Source organism: Rhinolophus hipposideros, assembly GCF_964194185.1.
Source record: "Rhinolophus hipposideros genome assembly, chromosome: 9".
In the NCBI taxonomy this organism is placed as follows: Eukaryota; Metazoa; Chordata; class Mammalia; order Chiroptera; family Rhinolophidae; genus Rhinolophus; species Rhinolophus hipposideros.
Window position 1 is genome coordinate 34,072,350 of NC_138055.1, and position 19,959 is coordinate 34,092,308.

General features: G+C 34.8%; 1 protein-coding gene across 2 annotated transcripts in view; it reads right to left on the reverse strand.

Annotated features, from left to right (window-relative positions):
• Window positions 1-11,655: 11,655 nt before the first annotated feature.
• The window catches only part of ABCC9 (ATP binding cassette subfamily C member 9), a 106,721-nt gene continuing 98,417 nt past the window's right edge, over window positions 11,656-19,959 (reverse strand). Inside the window, exons 40-42 of one of the 2 annotated variants that reach the window (XM_081061439.1) lie at window positions 19,058-19,120; window positions 18,186-18,361; window positions 11,656-14,569 (exon numbers count right to left, since the gene is read on the reverse strand). In XM_081061439.1, the coding sequence (XP_080917565.1) occupies window positions 18,224-18,361; window positions 19,058-19,120 (201 nt within the window). In that variant the 3' untranslated portion in view covers window positions 11,656-14,569; window positions 18,186-18,223. The remainder of the gene's footprint in view (window positions 14,570-18,185; window positions 18,362-19,057; window positions 19,121-19,959) is intronic. The other variant, XM_081061438.1, reaches the window with a different exon arrangement.

The following is a 19,959-nucleotide window of genomic DNA, read 5'->3' on the forward strand; positions in this document are numbered from 1 at the left end:
TCACACCTATCTAAAAAGATTACCTTCCTCATCACCTCCCCCTTCTCTCTTTACCCTATTGTTCTCCTCCCTTCCAACTATCCACAACTCCCCTAACCACTCCAGGTCAGCAGTACTTAAATTTGTTTGGCATTTGCTGGCTGTGTCTCTTTACAACCTGATTTTAAGCTTAATGAAGACATATCTATAATCCCCAAAGGTCGTCTGAACAAACAGTACCTGCTCAATAAATACTTATTGATTGCTCTCTAGTTCCTCTCCGTTTTGATCTCCTCTTCTCATATTATGGTCTAAATCGTGAACATTTAAATTTATCTTTGGTAAATTTGTGAAGGAAATCAATTAATCGTTCAGAAACATTTATTACTTCAGGCTTATTTTATTGGTTTATTTATTTAATTACTAAATTACTATCTATGTCATCCACTAAAATGCATGTGTTTTCTTAATTGTTGTATAATTCTCCTAACTTCTTTCAGGAGTGGAGACTTATTTGTGTACTACTCCTAGTAGAGACCAGTAATAAGTTTAGAACAGAGCTAACTTTTAAAATCTTATGATTGTCTTGACTATTCAGGAATTCTGTTAGAATCTATTCCTGTTACATACGGGAGAAAGTTATGCAGTTGGACAGCAATAAAAGGATATCTATTCACTTGTAAGTAAAAATCTGTTAAGTTCCTTTTAGACCCTATGATCATTTTATTTGCAGATAAAGAAGTTTCTACAATTCTCATTCTCTGAAGAAACCTAGTCTGTCAAGTGCTTCCCAACAAGTGGAGAAAGTATTAGGTTGATGCTTTTCCCAGTTGTCTGCTGCTCTGATTATCACGTACAAATCAGTGAAGTCCTTGAAAGTACTATTGAGATAAAGAGTGAAATCCTTGCATATGATGACCTTGCCTTCGACTTGACTTGTGAATTTTGAACTCTTGGATTTCCTGAGCCATATTAGATGTAAGAATTTGGACAGTCTTCAAAATGACAATGGAAACAATTCATGGTAGAAGCCCAGATAAACGTTGGTCTATTTGCTTGGTATGCTGCTTTATTAGTGTCCTCATATAAACCACGTATTGGAACATATTGCTTTGGAATCAGCTTAATAAAACAGTTACATAAACTAGTAATCAAAACAGCATGTTATAAACTCTCTTTTTTGGAGTTATCATGAAGTGGAAATGACAATATAATTCTTCGTACTTATCTGTTCCAGTGAGTTCAGAGTACATTTCTTTTTGAAATATATATCTATTTATGTGCAAAAAAGCCTCACTCTCCTTTAAATATTCACCCCATTTTTTGACGGCTATCCATCAGAACCATTCATGAAAAAGACCTCCATCCATCTTGCATGTTCAATTCTTCAAACTTATGCCTGCTCACAGGTGTGAACCAGCAAGTCAGGAAGGGGGCACTAATAACAATCACTACCTTTTAATGTACATCTAGCTGAACAACACAAAACCCCTGCTTCAATGCATGTTTGGAGAGGAAGCTGTTAGCCAACAAGTAGACAACTAATACATAATTATCCGTGGTGTCCAGATTTATAAACAGAATACAACAGGATAAGATTGAAAATAGTGGAGGCCAAAGATTAGCAATTTTATATAGAATTCAGAAAGTGAGTTCTCTAAGAACTCTTTAAGAAGGTGAAACTTGAAAAAAGAATCTGTGAGGTGATCAACTGAGGAAAGAGTGCTTCAGGCAGGCCAAGCACAAGTATGAAAGGTTTGAGGCAGGAAATAGCTTGGTGTGTTTGAAGAACAGCTAAAAGATCAATACATCTGATGGAAAAGAGGACAAGCAGGAGACAAAATAGGGAAAGTGGGAAGTGTATTCACTGATCTGTCCATCTCTCCATTTACCCAGTGAATGAAGATTGTGAGTCTGTGTATACTAGGCTATTAAAAACACTGAGCTAATCCTTGAGGCAGCTATATGTTAGGATATTTTCCTCATTTTACACGTGAGTTGGTTAGAGTATACCTAAATGCCTTATCTAAACTCAAATACCATGTAGGTGGAAAGTTATGACAAACTCAAAACATCAGATCCCAAATCCAATGCTTTTCTCACTGGAAAATATGTCAAAGGAATTGTTGTTAATCTATGACACAGCTACATGAGAAACACCTGGTAACATTATTTTATGTCCCTCCAGACTTTTATTGAGCAAGGATACAATAAAATATAAAATCTTTGGCCCCCAAATTAAAATATATTTAATGATAAGGTATAAATACTTCTACTAAAATAAAGCACATGTATAGTGCCAGGTGGGTACTAGACTAATTGGGGGGATCACTTTGTAAATTATATAAATGTCTAACCACTACGCTTTACACCTGAAACTAATACAAAATAATAGTGAATGTCAACTGTAATTGGAAAAAAAAAAAAAAAAAAAAAACTCCCCTGGTGATTCTCTTGCCCACTCAGGCATAAGAACCTCAGAGATTATATCATAGGAAAGTAGAAAAGCAGGCGCAGGAGGAAGACACATTTAAAAAGAACTGCTGACGTGTCAGATAAAGAGACTTAACATCTGAAGGCAACACAGCAAGCCTTCCCATTGTTGTATGTCCCAAAGTCAGTTACTTAAAAATTTGATCTTCTCAATTTGACAGAAGATTGCTTTGCTTCTTATCTAGTATCCTAATTCTCATTGTTCATACAAATAAATCTTTGTTTGCATTAAAAAAAAAAAAAGAACCTCATAGAATTGTTATGAGGACAAGATGACGCAATCCATATGAAGTGCTTAGGATAGGGACTGCTCTGTGATAAGTACTTAATACATATAAGTTCTTATTCATACATTGGGGCTGGTTTTGGCTTGGTGATGATCAAAAAGATCTTACAGCTAGATGTGCAGGTGGGAAGTAAGGAAGATATAGGCTCACAGATGCCTTTATTATTTAACTATCTTTCCTAAGCTAAGATTAATAAAGCAAAATATGATTTTATAGACATGAGTATTATTTTTGAAACCTCACCAACCTTCAGAGTGCTAACAAATACTTGTGCTGGCATCTGCTCAACTCTTGATTTAATCAAAACACTGGGAACTGAAAGGGAGCCAGCCAAGATACTGGTAATAAAATAGGACCCAGGAAATCAACATGTCTGTATTACTGTAATAGTGTCTCCAAGGGAAAAGTGGTTCCCTCAATTAAGTAGAGAATACCGTGGTAATTATTTTCTGCTGGTAGGGTACAAAATGCTAATAATAAATAAAGCTGGTAGGGTCTTTTCCAAGAGAAGATGAGGAATAGCAGATGTCACCGTTCATTTTTCCAGGCCTTGAAATTGTGCCCTGATCTTCTTGTACCAAAGAAAGGCAAGTTCTCATGAGCCTGTCTTGTCTCATGAGTCCTGTCTTGTTACAGGAACTCTTCACAGGTATTTCTGAAGCTCTCAGGGAAAGAAATTCCCAGCAACACCCTGATCTATTGCTAAGCTTTCACGTCACTGTTTTGAAAAATCAGTGACTCATGCAGTGCTTGGAAAGAGAAACCTGACATTTTCCAGAACTCTCTGTAGGGTGACTCCTTATTGCCACCTTTCAAAAATGCCAGCTGCAGAAGGGATTATAGAGATTGGAAGTTTTAAAGTGATATTTAGACTAATTGGCCACATGATCATTTGCCAGGATTTTTTTGGGGGTGAGAATGGAGGGGTGGGGGAGGGTTTTAAATGACTTGATTTTTCCTTTAGGTGAAAATTATCTTTGCCAGAAAAGCTTTCACCAGGTCATTTTTCTAAATGAGTACATACTATAATTAAATATTTGATATTTATTGCTAATTTAAAATGTCAAATTACCTCATTTAGTGTTAGAATAAATGGGATAATAAAATGATCTCCTCTCTGTAAACCTACAGAATTTTATTATGCATTTGAATCAATCCTTTTTTTAAAAAAATTGAGATATCATGGAAGATGCATGAAATATACTATAACTTTTTGTTCAAGTTCAGAGTATTAGAGGTAGAAAGGTATGGGATTAATTACCAGTTCTGCCATCTTTAATCACTCTGAGCCTTAATTTCCGCTTCTGTAAAATGGAGACACTAACATCTACCCCTTAGAGTTGTATAGATTAAGTAAGGTGAGTATGTAAAGGATTTAGCATAGGCCAGTGACACTTAAAAGCTAATATTTTAAAAAATAATTATAATGTTTCTACAACTTCTTTAACTAGTATTTAATTTATTGTTTATTATTTTAATTTTTTCTTGACCCGCATTTGTTAGTATTTTCAGATCAATGGTAAATAATAATGGTGATAACAGGGATGCTTTTATTTCTTCTTAGTGATTCTGAAAAAATGCTTCTAGAATATAATTTACATAGTTATCATTTTAAGGTAAGTGTGCTTTCTCTACTTTTCTAGTTTTTAAAATCAATCATAGATGGTGAACTACATAAAATGCCTTTTTAGCATATATCAAAGTGATCTTTTTTTTCTTCTTCCTTGGACAATTTGATATGGTGACTTAAGTCACAAGATTTGAAAAATGTTGAACTATTTTTACATTCCTGAGATGAATTACATTTGGTCATGGTGAATTGTTATTTTAATACAACACTGGATTTTTTTTCCTCATATTTATTTAGGATATTTGCATACATATTTATACGTGAGATTGGTCTGTTATTATTCTTTCTGCATTCTCTCTCCCTGGTTTTGGATAAGTATTATGAGTCTTTGTTAATGGAATTGCTGCATATTCTTTCTCTAGGGGGGATTGGAACAGTTTAAATAGAATAGTGATTCGCTTACTCTTTGAAAATGCAATAACTTTGAAATTATCTGAGTCTAAAATTTTTTAGGAATAGTTCTTGGTTCTTTGAATCTTCTTCACTCTCTGTTTTCCCTTTGGGACCCCTATTTCACACCTTGTAATTTTATCCTCCTTGTTTCTAGTAGTTCTTCAAATTTTCTATCAGCTTGTTCTGCACTACACTCTAGGTTCTTCTAGATCTGTTTCTAATGGAAATAATTCTTTCATCATTTACTCTTCATTGCTGTTTAATCTGTCTATTGAACTTTTAATTTTAATTTTAGTAACTTTTTCTTTTCTAGAAGTTCTATTTGGTGATTTTAAATTAATTCACTCTTTCCCCCACCTTTTTAAAATCTGTGTATACAATGATATAACTACCACACAAATTTCAGATCAAGATATAAAACATGTCTAGCACCCTAGAAGATTTCCTTTTGTCCCTTTTCAGACTGTAAATATTCCTTACGAGAGCTAACTCTATTATGACTTACTTCATCATCAGTTTGTTTGCTTGCTGTTGAGCTTTGTATGCATGGAATCACACAGTAGGTTCTCTTTAGTGTCTGGCTTCTTTCACTCAATGTAGTATCTGTGAAATTTGGCCATGTTGTTTTATATACTAGTAATAGTATTTCATTGTGTGAATAAGCCACCATTTATTTATCCATCCTACTGTTGCTGGGCATTTGGACTGCTTTTTTGTTGTTGTTGTTTGTTTGTTTGTTTTTCGTTTTTTGTTTTTTACTATTATAACTAAAGCTGCTATGAACATTTCTGCACAAGTCTCTTTGTGGACATAGGCACTCATTTCTCTTAGATATCTATGTAGAATTGTTGAGTACTAGTATAAGCACAGTTAGCATTAGTAGAAAATGCCAGTTTTCCATACTGGTTGTGCCATACTCCCTTCTGCTATGTATGAGAGTTCCAACTTCACCAAAACTTGTTATTGTCAGTCTTTTTAGTTTTATTCATTTTAGTAGGTAGGTGATTTTTTTTTATTTGCACTCCTGATGAAGAATAATGATGAGCACATTTCCACATGCTTGTTGACAAACACATATTTTAAAATTTCTTCTTCTAGATTATTTTATTATTTCTAGTTCTTATGCTAATATTCTTATTTGTCACATCTCTTGATTCCCATCATGGTGGTTCATTTTCTCATGTGACTTTAATTTTGAATGTGAGTTAATGTTGTTGTTCATTTTTCCTCCCCAGGAGAGCTAGGTTGTACCCAGAAAGACTGATTTTGCATTTGTCATTTCCAGGATCCCAAGGATATCAATATTCTGGACCTATTTTATATAATAACTCAGCCTAAATGTATCATTTCACCATTGTAAAGTTGGAATCATATCAAAACATTTTTAAGAGAAAAAAAGCTTATTTTGTGATTCCAAGAAAATCTCATATTATATTAAGATGTGGTATATGTAGTGGGTTCCCAATACTAATATTTCATATCAAAAGATACAACTTAAATCCTAAAATCCCTTCACCATCATTTAATTGAAGATTCACAAGACTCAAATAGGCCAGCAGGATTATTATCAACATGGCTTTTCATTTTCCTTTTTGTAAATGAGGAAATGGAAACTCAGACTAAGTAATAATCCAAGGCCTTACATCCAATATGTAATAGAACCAGGTCTAATTCCTGGTCCAGTTCCTTTATGAGTATTTTCTACATAGACTCACATGTGTGTGTTATGTGTTGTTGACACTGCTTTGACTCCTGGTGACCCTATGAATGAGTGATGTCCACAACATCCTGTCCTCAACAGCCCTGCTTTCCTCCTGTAGACTCGTGCTTATGGCTTCTTTTATGGAGTCAGCCCATCTCATATTTAGTCTTCCTCTTTTCCTGCCTCCTTCTATTTTTCCCAGAATTATTGTATTTTCCAATGAACCCGGCCTTCTCATGATGTGTCCGAAGTAGGATAGTTTCAGTTCTGTCATTTTTGCCTGCAGTGATGTTTCAGGCTTAATTTGCTCTAAGACCTACTGTCCGTCTGTCTGGTGGTGCAGGGTATCCTTAGAGCTCTCCTCCAACACCATATTTCAAATCATTTTTTTCCTATCAGCCTTCTTAGACTCACATAATTATTCTTTATTACATATCACATATCATATAAATCATTTATTCTCCGAAGAAGTTAATGTACTCACTAATGTATCATTAGTCTAGTATCACACATGGCTACAAGTCTCGAAGCAGATTGCCTGAGTTTGCTTCTCAGTTCCCTTAAAACTTGAGCGAGTTAGTCTATCTGAACATAAATGATAAAATGGGGATACTAATGCTTACCTTAATTTTACCTTACCTAGAATTTTGTCAAGATTAAATGGGATTATAATTCTAAGGCTCATATCATATCTTCTCAATATTTATTAGCTGTAATTATCCTTTCATCAAAGTTTTAGTGAGATGGTTTCTGCAATATGCATTCTACCAATATCTGAATTGATTTCCCGTTGCTCCTTTCTCCTATTCCCCAGTGATTTTCCTTCTCTCATTTTATTTGATACAAGACGGTGCTAGACATTAGAGATTATATATTTAAGTCATAAATCACTGTCAACTCTATGCTTTATTGGCACATGGAACTAAACTTTATTAAAATATTATGTAAGCTAAGAATTTCCTATGAAATATTAGGCTTGCTAATTTTCTCCTACATTTTTGGCCAGAAGCCTAGATGCCTTGTGCTTCCAATATAATATTTTATTGCATTTAGTAAATGCTAGAATTTCAGTCAAATGGGAACAAAGGAGAAGCTCCCATTTTCAGGTGCAATCTTGTCACCCCAAATCACTGCCTTTTGCCAAGAACCCAGCAAATTCAGTGCCTGGGCAACTGTTTGGCTCTTGTAACTCTGAGAGTGAGAGATCACTGGCAGAAATCACTGCCTCTACTTAATGTATGCTTGTAATTGTTCTATGTGTTAGGGATCCTAAAACGGGTGGGGTAGTGCAATTCTAGGTGGGTGTTACTGCTTGTTTTAAATGGAGGGCTTAAATGAGAAAGTGTCTCACAGACTGTGTGTCATGCAGGCATTGCCACCGGGAAATGAAACTTGGGCTTAAAAAGTCAAGATTTGGGGATAATTACTTATTACTTATGTAATCTTCTTTTAAACAAGATTAAATTACATGTTATTTAAAAGAAAATTACATCTTTCTTCGGGCTTTCCCTCTCTCTGGAGCAAAGGTAGGGTGTGGGAACATGTGAAGAATGTCCAAGGGGTTTCATCAACCAGCCCAATTTAGGGCTCATGTGACTGAAGATTGGTCTACCTCCCTCTGATTCCCCACCCCCCACCCAAAGGAAAATAACCAGTAACCACCCTAGTCTCATCACTCTTTTTTTGGAACTCCTAGCTGTGATTTGGGTTTGTATTCTTGCTTTCGTGTCACTCTTCAGACTGTGTTAAATTTTCTTCAGATAAGAGATTACTTCCAATTGGCACATACTCTCTGGCCACAGCTTTTTAGGTCAGAGGTTGATCCCTGACCCAAAATGAAGCAATGCAAAGTGGCCCAGTCACATATAAGACAAAAAGATGAGCTGGACACATGAGATTCCTTGCTTGAAGCTTTGAAATAGACAGTCTGAGAAGTGGAGATAATTGTAGGCCCAGGCACTAGCAGATTTCATCTGAGATAGGAGTGGTTCATAAAAGCGGCATGCAAGATGAGAAAGAAGTATACAGAGGAGGACAGAAGGAAGCTGAAAAGCTTGAGACAGAGAGATGGAATTGAGGGAGCAGATTGTCCATGGACAAGCCCCTAGACCCAGTCCAGTTCTCACTTTTCCTTCGAACTGATAATTCCGCTTTTTCTAGATTCCTGTACAGATATATCCTTTCAATATCACACCCATCTCTCCACTCCCATCCCTGGTATTTAAAGTGCCATCTCTCGAGTCACAGACTTTAAATCAATGATTTGTGGGTAATTCATATAAATCCTAACCTCAATTTCCTTACCTGTAAAATAAGCAATAAAAATAATTATTTCAGATTTTGTTATTTTAATATACTTAAAGCTTTGTACTACCCTGACTATCTCCTTGTATCACACTTTATTACTCAAAGGTGAATACCTTTGTTGAGATAATCAAATTATCAATCAAGATTATTTTCATGCAGCATCCCTTAGTAGGGAAACAGTCATCTTTCATAGATGCTCAGTTCATTATGTTTCATGACAACCATTATCATCCCTTTGTGGAACTTAAAAAGAGCCTGATCACTGCGACCCAGCAATGTGTTGTAATTGTTATTGGGAAAACTGATAGAAAAAGTGGATTGAACCTCATATCACTGGAAATACATTTTATGATCTATCTAGAACTCAAATTTCTTCCTAAGGTCTAGAAGGTGTATTTACAGATTATTGTGATTGTAAGAATCTTTCTCTTGATGTCATCCATTCTGAGCACTTGTATTTGACTTATCTGTATATTATATTAATATGTGATGTAAAGATTCATAACATTATACTTTTCTTTAAGTCAGAAAGACAAAATGTGAATGTCTACATGCGTGTGTGTGTGTGTGTGTGTGTGTGTCTGTGTGTGTGTGTGTGTATTGGGGACACAGATGTACTGAGGGATTGGAGGATAGGAAGAAGGTTAGCAGTACACGTTCATGGATTCAGCTGAGGATTCTGTTTATGTCTACATTCAAAAGACTGATAAACATTTTGGTTATCAGAAAGAAAGAGATTAAGAATTTTTAAAAAATTACTGTTCACTTAACTAGTGTTGGAATAAAGCCCCAACTACTATGAGTCAAAGAACAAAATACCTAGATATGTAAGAGCTGGTCTAAATCCACTTGGTTCTAATAATTTTAAAGGTCAATAGTCTTTCACTTAATAATAACTGATCTTGTGTATAAATAGCACATACTTTAGCCCTTTCTAAGAGAAAAATGGGAACAGCATTAAGCAGTGTTGCACTGTTGCTGTATACGAACAAGTTACTTTTTAATGCAGTGTGCAGATTAAATGATAAAAATAACGGTCTGAAAACAAAGCTCTTTTCCACTAGTATGAAGTGTATAATTGGAGATGGTCTGTGATGGTTGGTGACACTGAGGTCACAGAGGGACTTCTTCTTAGAGCCAATTAACTTAGCCAACTATGGATCCTTGATCTTTGTCAATTTAAAAAGAGGGCATTGGTGACCATGGTGTGAATAGCCAAGGGAAATTTGCTACTGCCCACATAAAAGGAAATAATTTAAACCCTATGTAGTAGATGTGTAGAATGAATATATCAACTTTCATATACCAACGATGATGACAACACCTGCAAAAAAAAAAAAAGTGAAGGTGGAAAGGGGAATGATCACAGAAAATTTAACTTTCCATATTGTGAAACATCAATAGTGAAACCTACCCAAACTGGTCACATTTATATACTACGAACATTTGGAAATACGAATTAAAATTCAACGGAATAATGTGCAGATGATTCAATAGCTAATTCAGATGTGGGGAAAAAAAGCTTTGTAACTTTGTGAAAACATTTCCTCTTGGATCACATATTTCTTATGAAACTATGAAACAAAATAGCATTCAGTATCCTTGTTTATCTCTTCTCAGCTAAGATTCAGTTCATTCAATTTCATTTCCTTTATGCTGGAACTCAGGCAGTTTATTCAATGACTCTGAAGGGCTTGTTTTAGCAATGCAGAATAAGGTAACGTCAGGAGAGAGGAAGCATATGAACATCACCTTCAGAATTTTTTTCATTATTTTCAGGTGTACAAAACAATGTAATAGTTAGACATTTATCATTTATACCCCTCATGAAGTGGTAACTCCCCTCCCCAATCTACTACCCCTCTGACATCGCACACAGCCATTACATTTCCACTGTCTCTATTCCTTATGCTGTACTCCGTCCGCTTCTTGTGACTATATGTATATATGTATATATACATATATATAAAATTATAGTTGACATTCATTATTACTCAGCTTCAGCTTCAGGAGTACAGTGCAGTGAGCAGGCATCTACACCATCCCTGAAGTGATCTCCCTAATAAGACTAGTGTCCATCGGATACCCTACAAAACTTTTACAACGTTATTGATTATATTCCCCAAACTGTCTTTCGTATCCCCTTGGCAATCTTGTGGTTATTGATTGTGCTTTCTAATCTCCTGACCTTCTCCTTCTTCCTCACCCCACCTCCCATCTAGCAGTTTTTCCTCTATATCTCTGAGACTGTTTCTGATTAGTTCATTCATTTATTCTATTCTTTAGATTCCACATATAAGTGATATCATATAATATTTGTCTTTCTCCGTCTGACTTATTTCACTTAGCATAATGTTCTCTATGTTCATCCATATCGTTGCAAATGGTAAGATTTCATTCTTCTTTATGGCTGAGTTATGGCTCCATGTTATGCATAATAAAGAGAAACCAGGGCAGTGACTTAGGTATATCAAGGATTTCTAAACCTGGCTAACTGAATCTCCTCTGGAAGCACTTGGCCAAAGATACAGATAAAGCCCTTTCATTGGAAAGTTTGAGCCCAGTGACTCGTACTAATGCTTGAGAAAACCTGTTGTAAATGATGTGTATTTACTAAAGAAAAAGTTAAACTAAAGTGACAGGGTACATCCTCTTGGCTACTGTTTCTTTTATTTCGAGGCTGAGACTAGAAGACTGCCTTGAAGTTTGGTTAATGGGTCAATAATGAGATTATCACTGTAGTACACATAAATGACAGAACTCCAAAAAACGTACTCCAAAGTAAGTGATAAAAGGTAGATTGGAAGACAGCCATAAGAATTGATCAATAAACCTTGCAGAAAAGTCCAGACATCCAGCTATTTAATTAGAAATGTAATAAAATTTATTGATATAGCTGTTCCACTTAATGAAAACTTCCCTGGAACCTATACATGAAATGAATGAAGTGCATGACTGTGGTAAATGTGAAACGAAACTGCCAAAGCCGGGTAGGTATTGTCTCAGCAGCTAGCATGGGTTACAGCTATTGATCAGTCCTCGTTGATGCCCAATGGGATTAGAAGTGAAAGAATAATCACTTTGTTTAATCAGGCAAACAAAAGAGCAACTTACTATATAATACCAAACCAATATATTTTCACAGTAGAATGAACATAACACAGGAAGTGAAAAGAATAACCTATAATTCTGGGTACATAGCTAGTGGCGAAACTAATCAATACATCAAGCAACTGTATTTAATAGGGCCTGGCATTATAGGCCAAGGGTGCAAAGACAAATGCGACGTGGTCCCGGATCTCAAGTATTACTTATTTTGAAGGGTCTTCTGATATCCATTCTTGAGCTAAGTTGACTTTTGAATGGACTATCAGTAGTAGCATAAAATGTGAGGATGCACAATCCTTTAAGAGAAAGAGTTTTTATTTCTCAGTGATAATCAGTAACCTTCTTATTTTCATATAAGGTTTTATGCATTGATTGCTTTTAACAAATGTTAAGGAATTAAAATTTGTAAAATTGATTTGATTAATTAAATGTACAATTTGAGACTGTAAAATTTGATTTGCTGAGGATAGTTTTATATATATTTTTTTTTTCAGTAAAAAAATATTTCAGGATAAGTCATTTCTATATTCAATAGATCATACATATAACATACTGAATAATTAAAGAATTAAAAAAATCATCCCCGACTTTATTCGGTCAATTTAGTTTTGTAAACAATTACACACTTACTCAATTTAAGTGACTAAAAGTTATGAGGGAATCAGTGACCACTAGAATAAAAGAATGATAAACATGATTCTCAGTTTAGCGTAATTAGATATGCTTCTACTTACATTGCCTGTATCGTGGTATAATTTACAAATATTGTGAGGGATTATTTCTATAGGTAAATCCTCATTTCTCTCTGAGAATGAGATACAACTTGATAACAAGCATCATGCAAATTCAGACTTACAAGACGTCTCATGCCAGAAATACTTCGTGGGGATTGGTGGGATTTTTAGAAAATATTTTCAAGATCAAATTAATAGTTATTGATTCTGTTTGCTTAGCTTCAAAAAAAAAATAAGATTTCTCTCCCAATGAATTTTGACATATACAGCAATGGGTGAAAATTTAAGCTAAATAACAAAAAAAACATTTTTGTCCATCCTTGTGGAATTTATTTTAAGTAAACATTAGGACTCTATATTCAGGTGAAGGCCCAGTCATATATTCTGAATAAGTATTGTAGATTTTCCAAGAGTGAATATACTATACAATAAACTGAACACAAGAACTATAGGAAGGGAGTATAAATTATCTTTTTCTATCAATCATAATTCTTCAAATTTTATAATGCATGCAGATCCTCATATAAAAATCAATGATATTTATACTAGATGGGAACAGAATTAGTATAGTCAAAAGCTTTGGCTGCTAGCATGACAGTGAAGGTAACTTTTAGTATTTTTGAATTTATCAATTTACATTTACGAAAACATAACACTTTTGATGTACTCTTAACATCAACTTTTGATGTACTCTTAACATGCACATTACAATTAGAATAACATTTTTGATGCACTTTTTACATGCACATTAAATTACAGCAGGAGCAAATGGATACATGTGTGACACTACTGGGCATACATTTCTAAAAGAAGTACACTCTTCCCCTAGAAAAAAGGCACATACATATGTCCTGTGCAAATAAGACCAGATGCCTACGCTCCTGAATCTTGAATAATGTGGAATTTTAGGGCTTAGAATCCTAAATGTATCTAATGATGAATTAAATCATAGAAAGCTTTAGCTAGCCTGCCACTGAAAGATGGGACATAATTACTCTTTGAACTTCAGTCTGGAAAAGGCACAGCTATCTTCTTACCAGACAGGTTAAAATGGAAGCTTGAGTATCATTTTTCAAATATTCAAACTCTTTTCATGATCTTCCTAGTTAAGGCTTTGGCTTTACAGAGCTACTATAAATGTGATAATTTCTTGGTGATAGGAAACAATTTAGATTAAAAAAAAGAGAGACTGCTAAAGGAAACATCAGTATTACTAATGTCAAAGAATACAGAAAATATTCCCATAGAGTAAACAATGAATTTGATTGTTTCATTTTCTAACTGATTAGAAAACTTGTCCTTTTATTCTCGTCCAGTGACATCTGGAAACAACAAGAGAAAGGAAAATATATTCTTACAAATAAGTGTAATAATACTGAATACTCATTGTAACTTCTAAGCCTGACAGATATTTACCAGACTTAAAATTATGAGAAAACCTACCGGTTGACTTAATACTTAAAATAGCTTACATGATTTAATACAACATGCTATTCTTAAAGGTAGAGTAGCTTAATCATTAGAAAAACATTAGTAATGAATATATTAGGCAGTAATATCTTGGAAAACAAAACAAAACTAGGAAGAAGAAATGTTGACATAGGAAATACAATATTCACTGGTAAAGTGACATTGTTACTAATTACAAAGTTCTACAATGTAACAAACAAGCTTTATAAAAATGAGTAAAAGTTTAAGATGGCACTTTATGAAGGTCAAGCTGATGATCCATTAAGTAGGTTATGACTCCATTATTTTAAATACTTTTAAGACATTAAAAGTATTTTAAGACAACCCTTCACATGTCTGCACGAACAAAAGAAGCAAATACACCATCTTCCTGAGCCAAGAGGCTTTCTGGAGTGTCATATTCTAAAATATTTCCTCGCTTCATCACAATAACTAGGTCTGCTGTCAGAATAGTGTGAACCCGATGCTGTAAGTAAAAAGAATACATGTATTTGTTACAAATTTTAAGGTACAAGCCAAAGCAATGGATATGAACATTTCACCAATCACTCAGGGACATTTATTTACCTTGGGGTGCTTAAAGGTGCAAGAAGTACAGTCCCTCTATTTCTTTCTTATTTAACATATCATTTATCTACATTTAAAAATACTGGCCAATATGGTTGGGTCTTGTATGGGCTGTATTAAATTGAATGTAGCTAACATAGTAGTTTCATCATTTTCAAGGAAGTGTAAGCAGGCTAATAAATATTTTGTCAAATAATTAAATAAGAAGAGCCATTGTGAACCAGTTGGATTAAAGCTTAGTATGGACTAAAATTATCTCTTGTGTAGAGTCAACTAATTCCATGGGCTAAACATAATTTGAATAACTCTGGAAGGTAGTCAATTCTGGGAAGACCATATGGGGAAGTCCTTTCGGGCATGCAGGGTTAGAGTGGATTATCCAGGGGTTCAGACATCCCGTCTCTTAGTTTTCAGAGATTACTACCACTCACTCGTTCTCTTTCCACATGGCACCCTCTGGAGAGAAACTTTGGTGTTAGCAATTGATAATAATAAAAGCCACCACTTATTGAGCACATACTACACATTAAGTGCTCCACGCACATACTTGTTAATCATCAGAACGTTTCTCAAATGTGGGTGTTATCTCTCTCCATTTTATAGGGGAGACCACTGTGGTTCATAGAGATAAAACAAAATCAGGCGATCACATAGATAATAAATAACAGAACCAGCATCAAAACCAGGCTTATTAAATTAACTTTAAAATGTGAGCTATTTCTACCCTGCCACCAACGTGTTTCATAATGAGTATCTGGTACTTTAGAGGATTGTTCATCTGCCATTGTGAGTGTTATGGTTAAAAGTGCAGGTTCTAAAATTAGACTCGGCTCATATTTTGGTTTAACCACCTGTTGGTTGTGTGATCTCCAGCAACAAACTTGACTTTTTTATGCCTCAAGTTTCACATCTGTACAATAACGGTAATAATAGTACCTGCCTCTGTGAACAGTGGTGAGGATCAAATGAGATAATCCACGTAAAAAATTTTCAGCACCTTTTCTGACACATACAAGCAAATAAACTTCAGCTACTATTAATATTACTTTTTTTATTGTTAGGATTTACAAGGGGAAAAAAATCTGTGTAGTGGGCCTTTTCACTATTCTTGCTAAGTGCTTATCTATATAGAAATATAATGTGAGCTACAAATGTGAGAAATATGTAATTTTAAATTTCTTAGGAGCCACATTTTTAAAAGCACAAACAAATGGGTGAAATCCATTTGAATAACGTATTTTGACCTAATATATCCAAAATGTTATTTCAATAGGTGACTGATATAAAAATTTCTAATGAGGTCTTTTACATTCCTCTGTTAGTACGAAGTCTTTGAAATCCATTGACTATTTCACACTTGCACCATCTCTCAATTTGGACTACCTATATTTCAAGAGCACAATAGCCACATGTGGCTGGTGCTACCATATTGGACCTGGACCATGCAGGTCAAAACATTAGCATGCCGACAGGAATACTAAACCTAGAAATAACGTCTGTTTAACTGATACACAGGCTTCCAAAGTGCCTTCTAACAACCCAAAGTCTAACCTAAAACCACTTCGATGGGCAAAGGCTTATCTACTGCCCTGGACCATCTAGATGAGGTAGTCTCAATGTGCATGCTTTCAGAAAAGCAAGCAGTCATAGTTGGGACTCATAACTAGAGGGGGAAAGAAACATGCATATGGAGTGTGATAAAGATGACAGCTTAGAATATGCACCATTATTTTCAGCATCCACAGACAAATCTATCATTCACTGAATATGTGTAACTAATGATATATATTGAGGAATTAGCACAAGTTGGAAGATAATGTCTAGCTTTGAGAATGGACCAGAGCTACTTGCAAACTCACACATTTAGAAAAAAATAAACTTAATGTGCTGTTTGATATCTGCTGTGCATTTTCCTTCCAAAAAATAATTAGTTCTTCAATAACCATATCATGAATGCTAAAAAAATAATTTGGCTTCTAAATCCATAAATAGAATATTATAAACATTGCCTTGATATTTTAAAATAATGTTTATTTAAAAAACTGAAAACATTGGAAAAACTTGGCCAATGAAAATAAATATAGCTGGTGTTTATTCCATTAATCCAAATTATTTTTTGCTTGACAAAATATGGTGTCAATTGCAATAGCATTGGTAAAATTTTCAAAATTCTCCAGAGAAATTAATCCAATTAAGAGTGAAGAATAAATAACTTTCATAAATAAATGCCATGCGCACTTTTGGTGCATGAAAGCTTCTTTTTAGAAGCGAGAGAAAGTTATCTTAAGTTGGTCCACAATTTTCACTTGGCAGTTAACAAAATTAACAGAACAACTTTTAGCAGGAAAGGAAAAATAGTTATTCTTAATAGAGCTGAATGTCATTTTACAAGGGGTCTACCACAAATTGGTGGTGTGTTCTCTCCTATGCACCTGTTAAGAGGAGATGGTCCCACAGTAATTTGTTCTCTCCCACAGCTTTCTGGGTATCTAGTGGGGATAATTCTAGGTATTCTGGTGCCCACCTCCATCCACACTAGTAGTCTTGAAATAAAGAATAGGTGAAAGATATATAAATATATAAAAAAGTATTCAGTGAATGTAAGAGAACAGCAATGATAACATAATTTCTTAGTGAAAAATACAGATTATGCTCAAGTAATCTTCCAGGTGTAGACTAAATAGGACCACCCAACAATATTCTCCATGCTTCATGCAGAATAGAGAAAACCTGTCTTTTCAGTAAGCAAGGGTTTATTTTTCCCCATTTTTACTTGTGCACTTAAGGGGAACAGGAAGTTCTTTCTCCCCCTAAATATCTTCCTATCTCTCCAGTGAGAAAATTCTTGAAAATATCATAGAACCAGTTTTCAAGTTAGGCAATTCTCTCACCCATTAAGTCATGCACACTTTATCATTCATATTTTAGTGTGAATGAATTAATCAGGTGACTCCTACAGGGCAGAAGGAATCACCAAGTTTACTAGTAAAGTGAGAGAAAGTAGGTTTTCTTTTCTTAGGCCCAGTTTACAGCAGGTGGGCCCTGATGGGGCATCATTTCCTGAAGCCTTGAAAAAGTCATATTTCAAAGGGTACTCTTTTTCCCCATGCATCATTCAATAAAGTTGAAGCTTAAGCAAGCACTCCATATATAACTCCCATTACTCAACAGTTACACTTAAGTAATTATTTAAATTAATGCATTCTTCAGGACAGGTGGAGAACATGCATGGTATCTTTAAGGACACTTAACAAAACCTCCCCAAGCAATAGTGAAACTGGTTCTTAGGACAGAGGTAAATCTGGTTCTCAGTTTCTGGTTTCCATAAACACTCTTTCTTGCATGCATACATTTGAGAACAGAAGCTTGTGCCTCATTTGAGTTGAACATAACTGAAGCACCTGGTTGGGCTGATTTGTGTGATAATACCTGTAGTTAGTTCCCTCACCACCTCCCTCCCCTGGAATCCTTGTATTAGCTTTGCCTTACTGAGGGGACGCCGCTAAGATAGCTACCAGAGAATGGGATTCTCGGCAGAGTACTTCATGAAGCTCTACTTGTTGGTCATCACCAAAGTGGAAAAGAGGCCATTCTTGTGGGCGAGCAAGTTTGGAACAGTATCACATTCCACTAAAATACCCTCAGAAAAGACTAAAACAAGGCCTGCATCCAAAATGGAAGAGACTCGGTGCTGGAGAGAAAAGAAAAACGGAAGGAAAAGAAGAGAATCAACAAAAGGGAAATTGTCCAGGTGCAAAACAGTTTTTGTTAAATAAGGAGGCTAAATGTGAGCAAGAATCTACCCATCTGCAAAGAGGAAGAAAGAAAACCATGGCCTATTTTAAGTAAGCTGTAACGTGAATTACAAAGATTTAAGCGATTCTCAATCTGGAGTTAAGAGAAAAGTAGTTGCCTCAGCTGGGAGGTATCTCACTGGCTTCTTTTTAAAAACAGTTAAGTGAATAGAAACATAGAAATTAAGTGTAAATAGTAGAAGAACTGGCAGTCAAATTTAAGAATTTTGCTTCTGAAACTGCTCATCAGATCATCAGATTATTGAAAAGAGAATTATCCCACATGAGCTACTATCTGTATCTGGTGAAAAAGCACAGGCCATGATCTGCTAGAAACTTATAAGTCCTATCATTGTAACTTAGGGGCTATGGGTAGAGCAGACAGTCTGGAACAAAACAGTGTAAAGGCTTTCAGAGCACAGCAGGTTGTTTTTTTTTTCTTTTTCTTTCTTTTTTTTTGCAAAGATACAGAAACATTAGCAAAGAAATATGTGATTCAGCAAAAGCATATTGAAATAGTTGAAAAATAAAGATTATTGAATCTTGGAACAAAAACCAAAGAGGAATAAATGAACTCCATCTCCCATACTTACAGCTATTGTAACAACGGTTCGGTCTGCAAAAGCTGTCATTACCACTTTCTGCAAAATGTTTTCCTGCCAAAAAATAAACAAAGTCTGAATTATCTCTTTTGTCCCCAAGAACAGTGCTCCAGTGTGCCCAAGCCCTTCTGAGAACTCCCACTAAGTCTTCCACAGAAGGTACAACAGGGAGCAGGCCCCAGCAGCAAGCTCATGCTAGCTTAACCCTCAGTAGTGTAAAGCCTGAGTAATTAATACTAATTTGTACATAGTTGTGCTTATTTGGTGAAATGGCTTGATTAGAAACTGTTTTATTGCTTTAAATTATGTTAATTTTTAGAACAATGTACTGTAACTTTGTACAGATACTTTAGTTGATCAGTCTTAGTAGGAAGAAATGATGTCAAATTAGCATCTCCATATACAATTACTTTTAATTTTGAAACTATCTCACTTTTATGGGTAATTTTACCCCCTCTAAAGTGTACAGCAAGAAAATAACATAAGGTTGTGAATATTTTTTATTTTTGTCTTTTCTGATGCCAATCTTTTAATATCAAGTTAACTTTTATAAGAACAACATTCATTGCTGGGTCATACAGTTTGTGGTTCAATATGACTTTTCTCCTCTCAATCATAGCCTTCTAGAAAGATCTTTCTTGGACATATTTGATGTTTTTAAACAATTTCTTCCAAAAGACAAAATTTCTGGTTTGTTACCATAAACATATTGAGAAGACCATTATGAATTCTAGCCATTATTAATTCTAGTGAATCCTTCTTCAAACTTTAAAAAGTAATGCTTGGTTTTGGTTATCAATAGATTCTACTAAATAAAGACCTGCATACTTCATTTTAGAATTTCCATGATAATATTTGAATACTTGAATACAGTATAGTATCCTCAACAATTG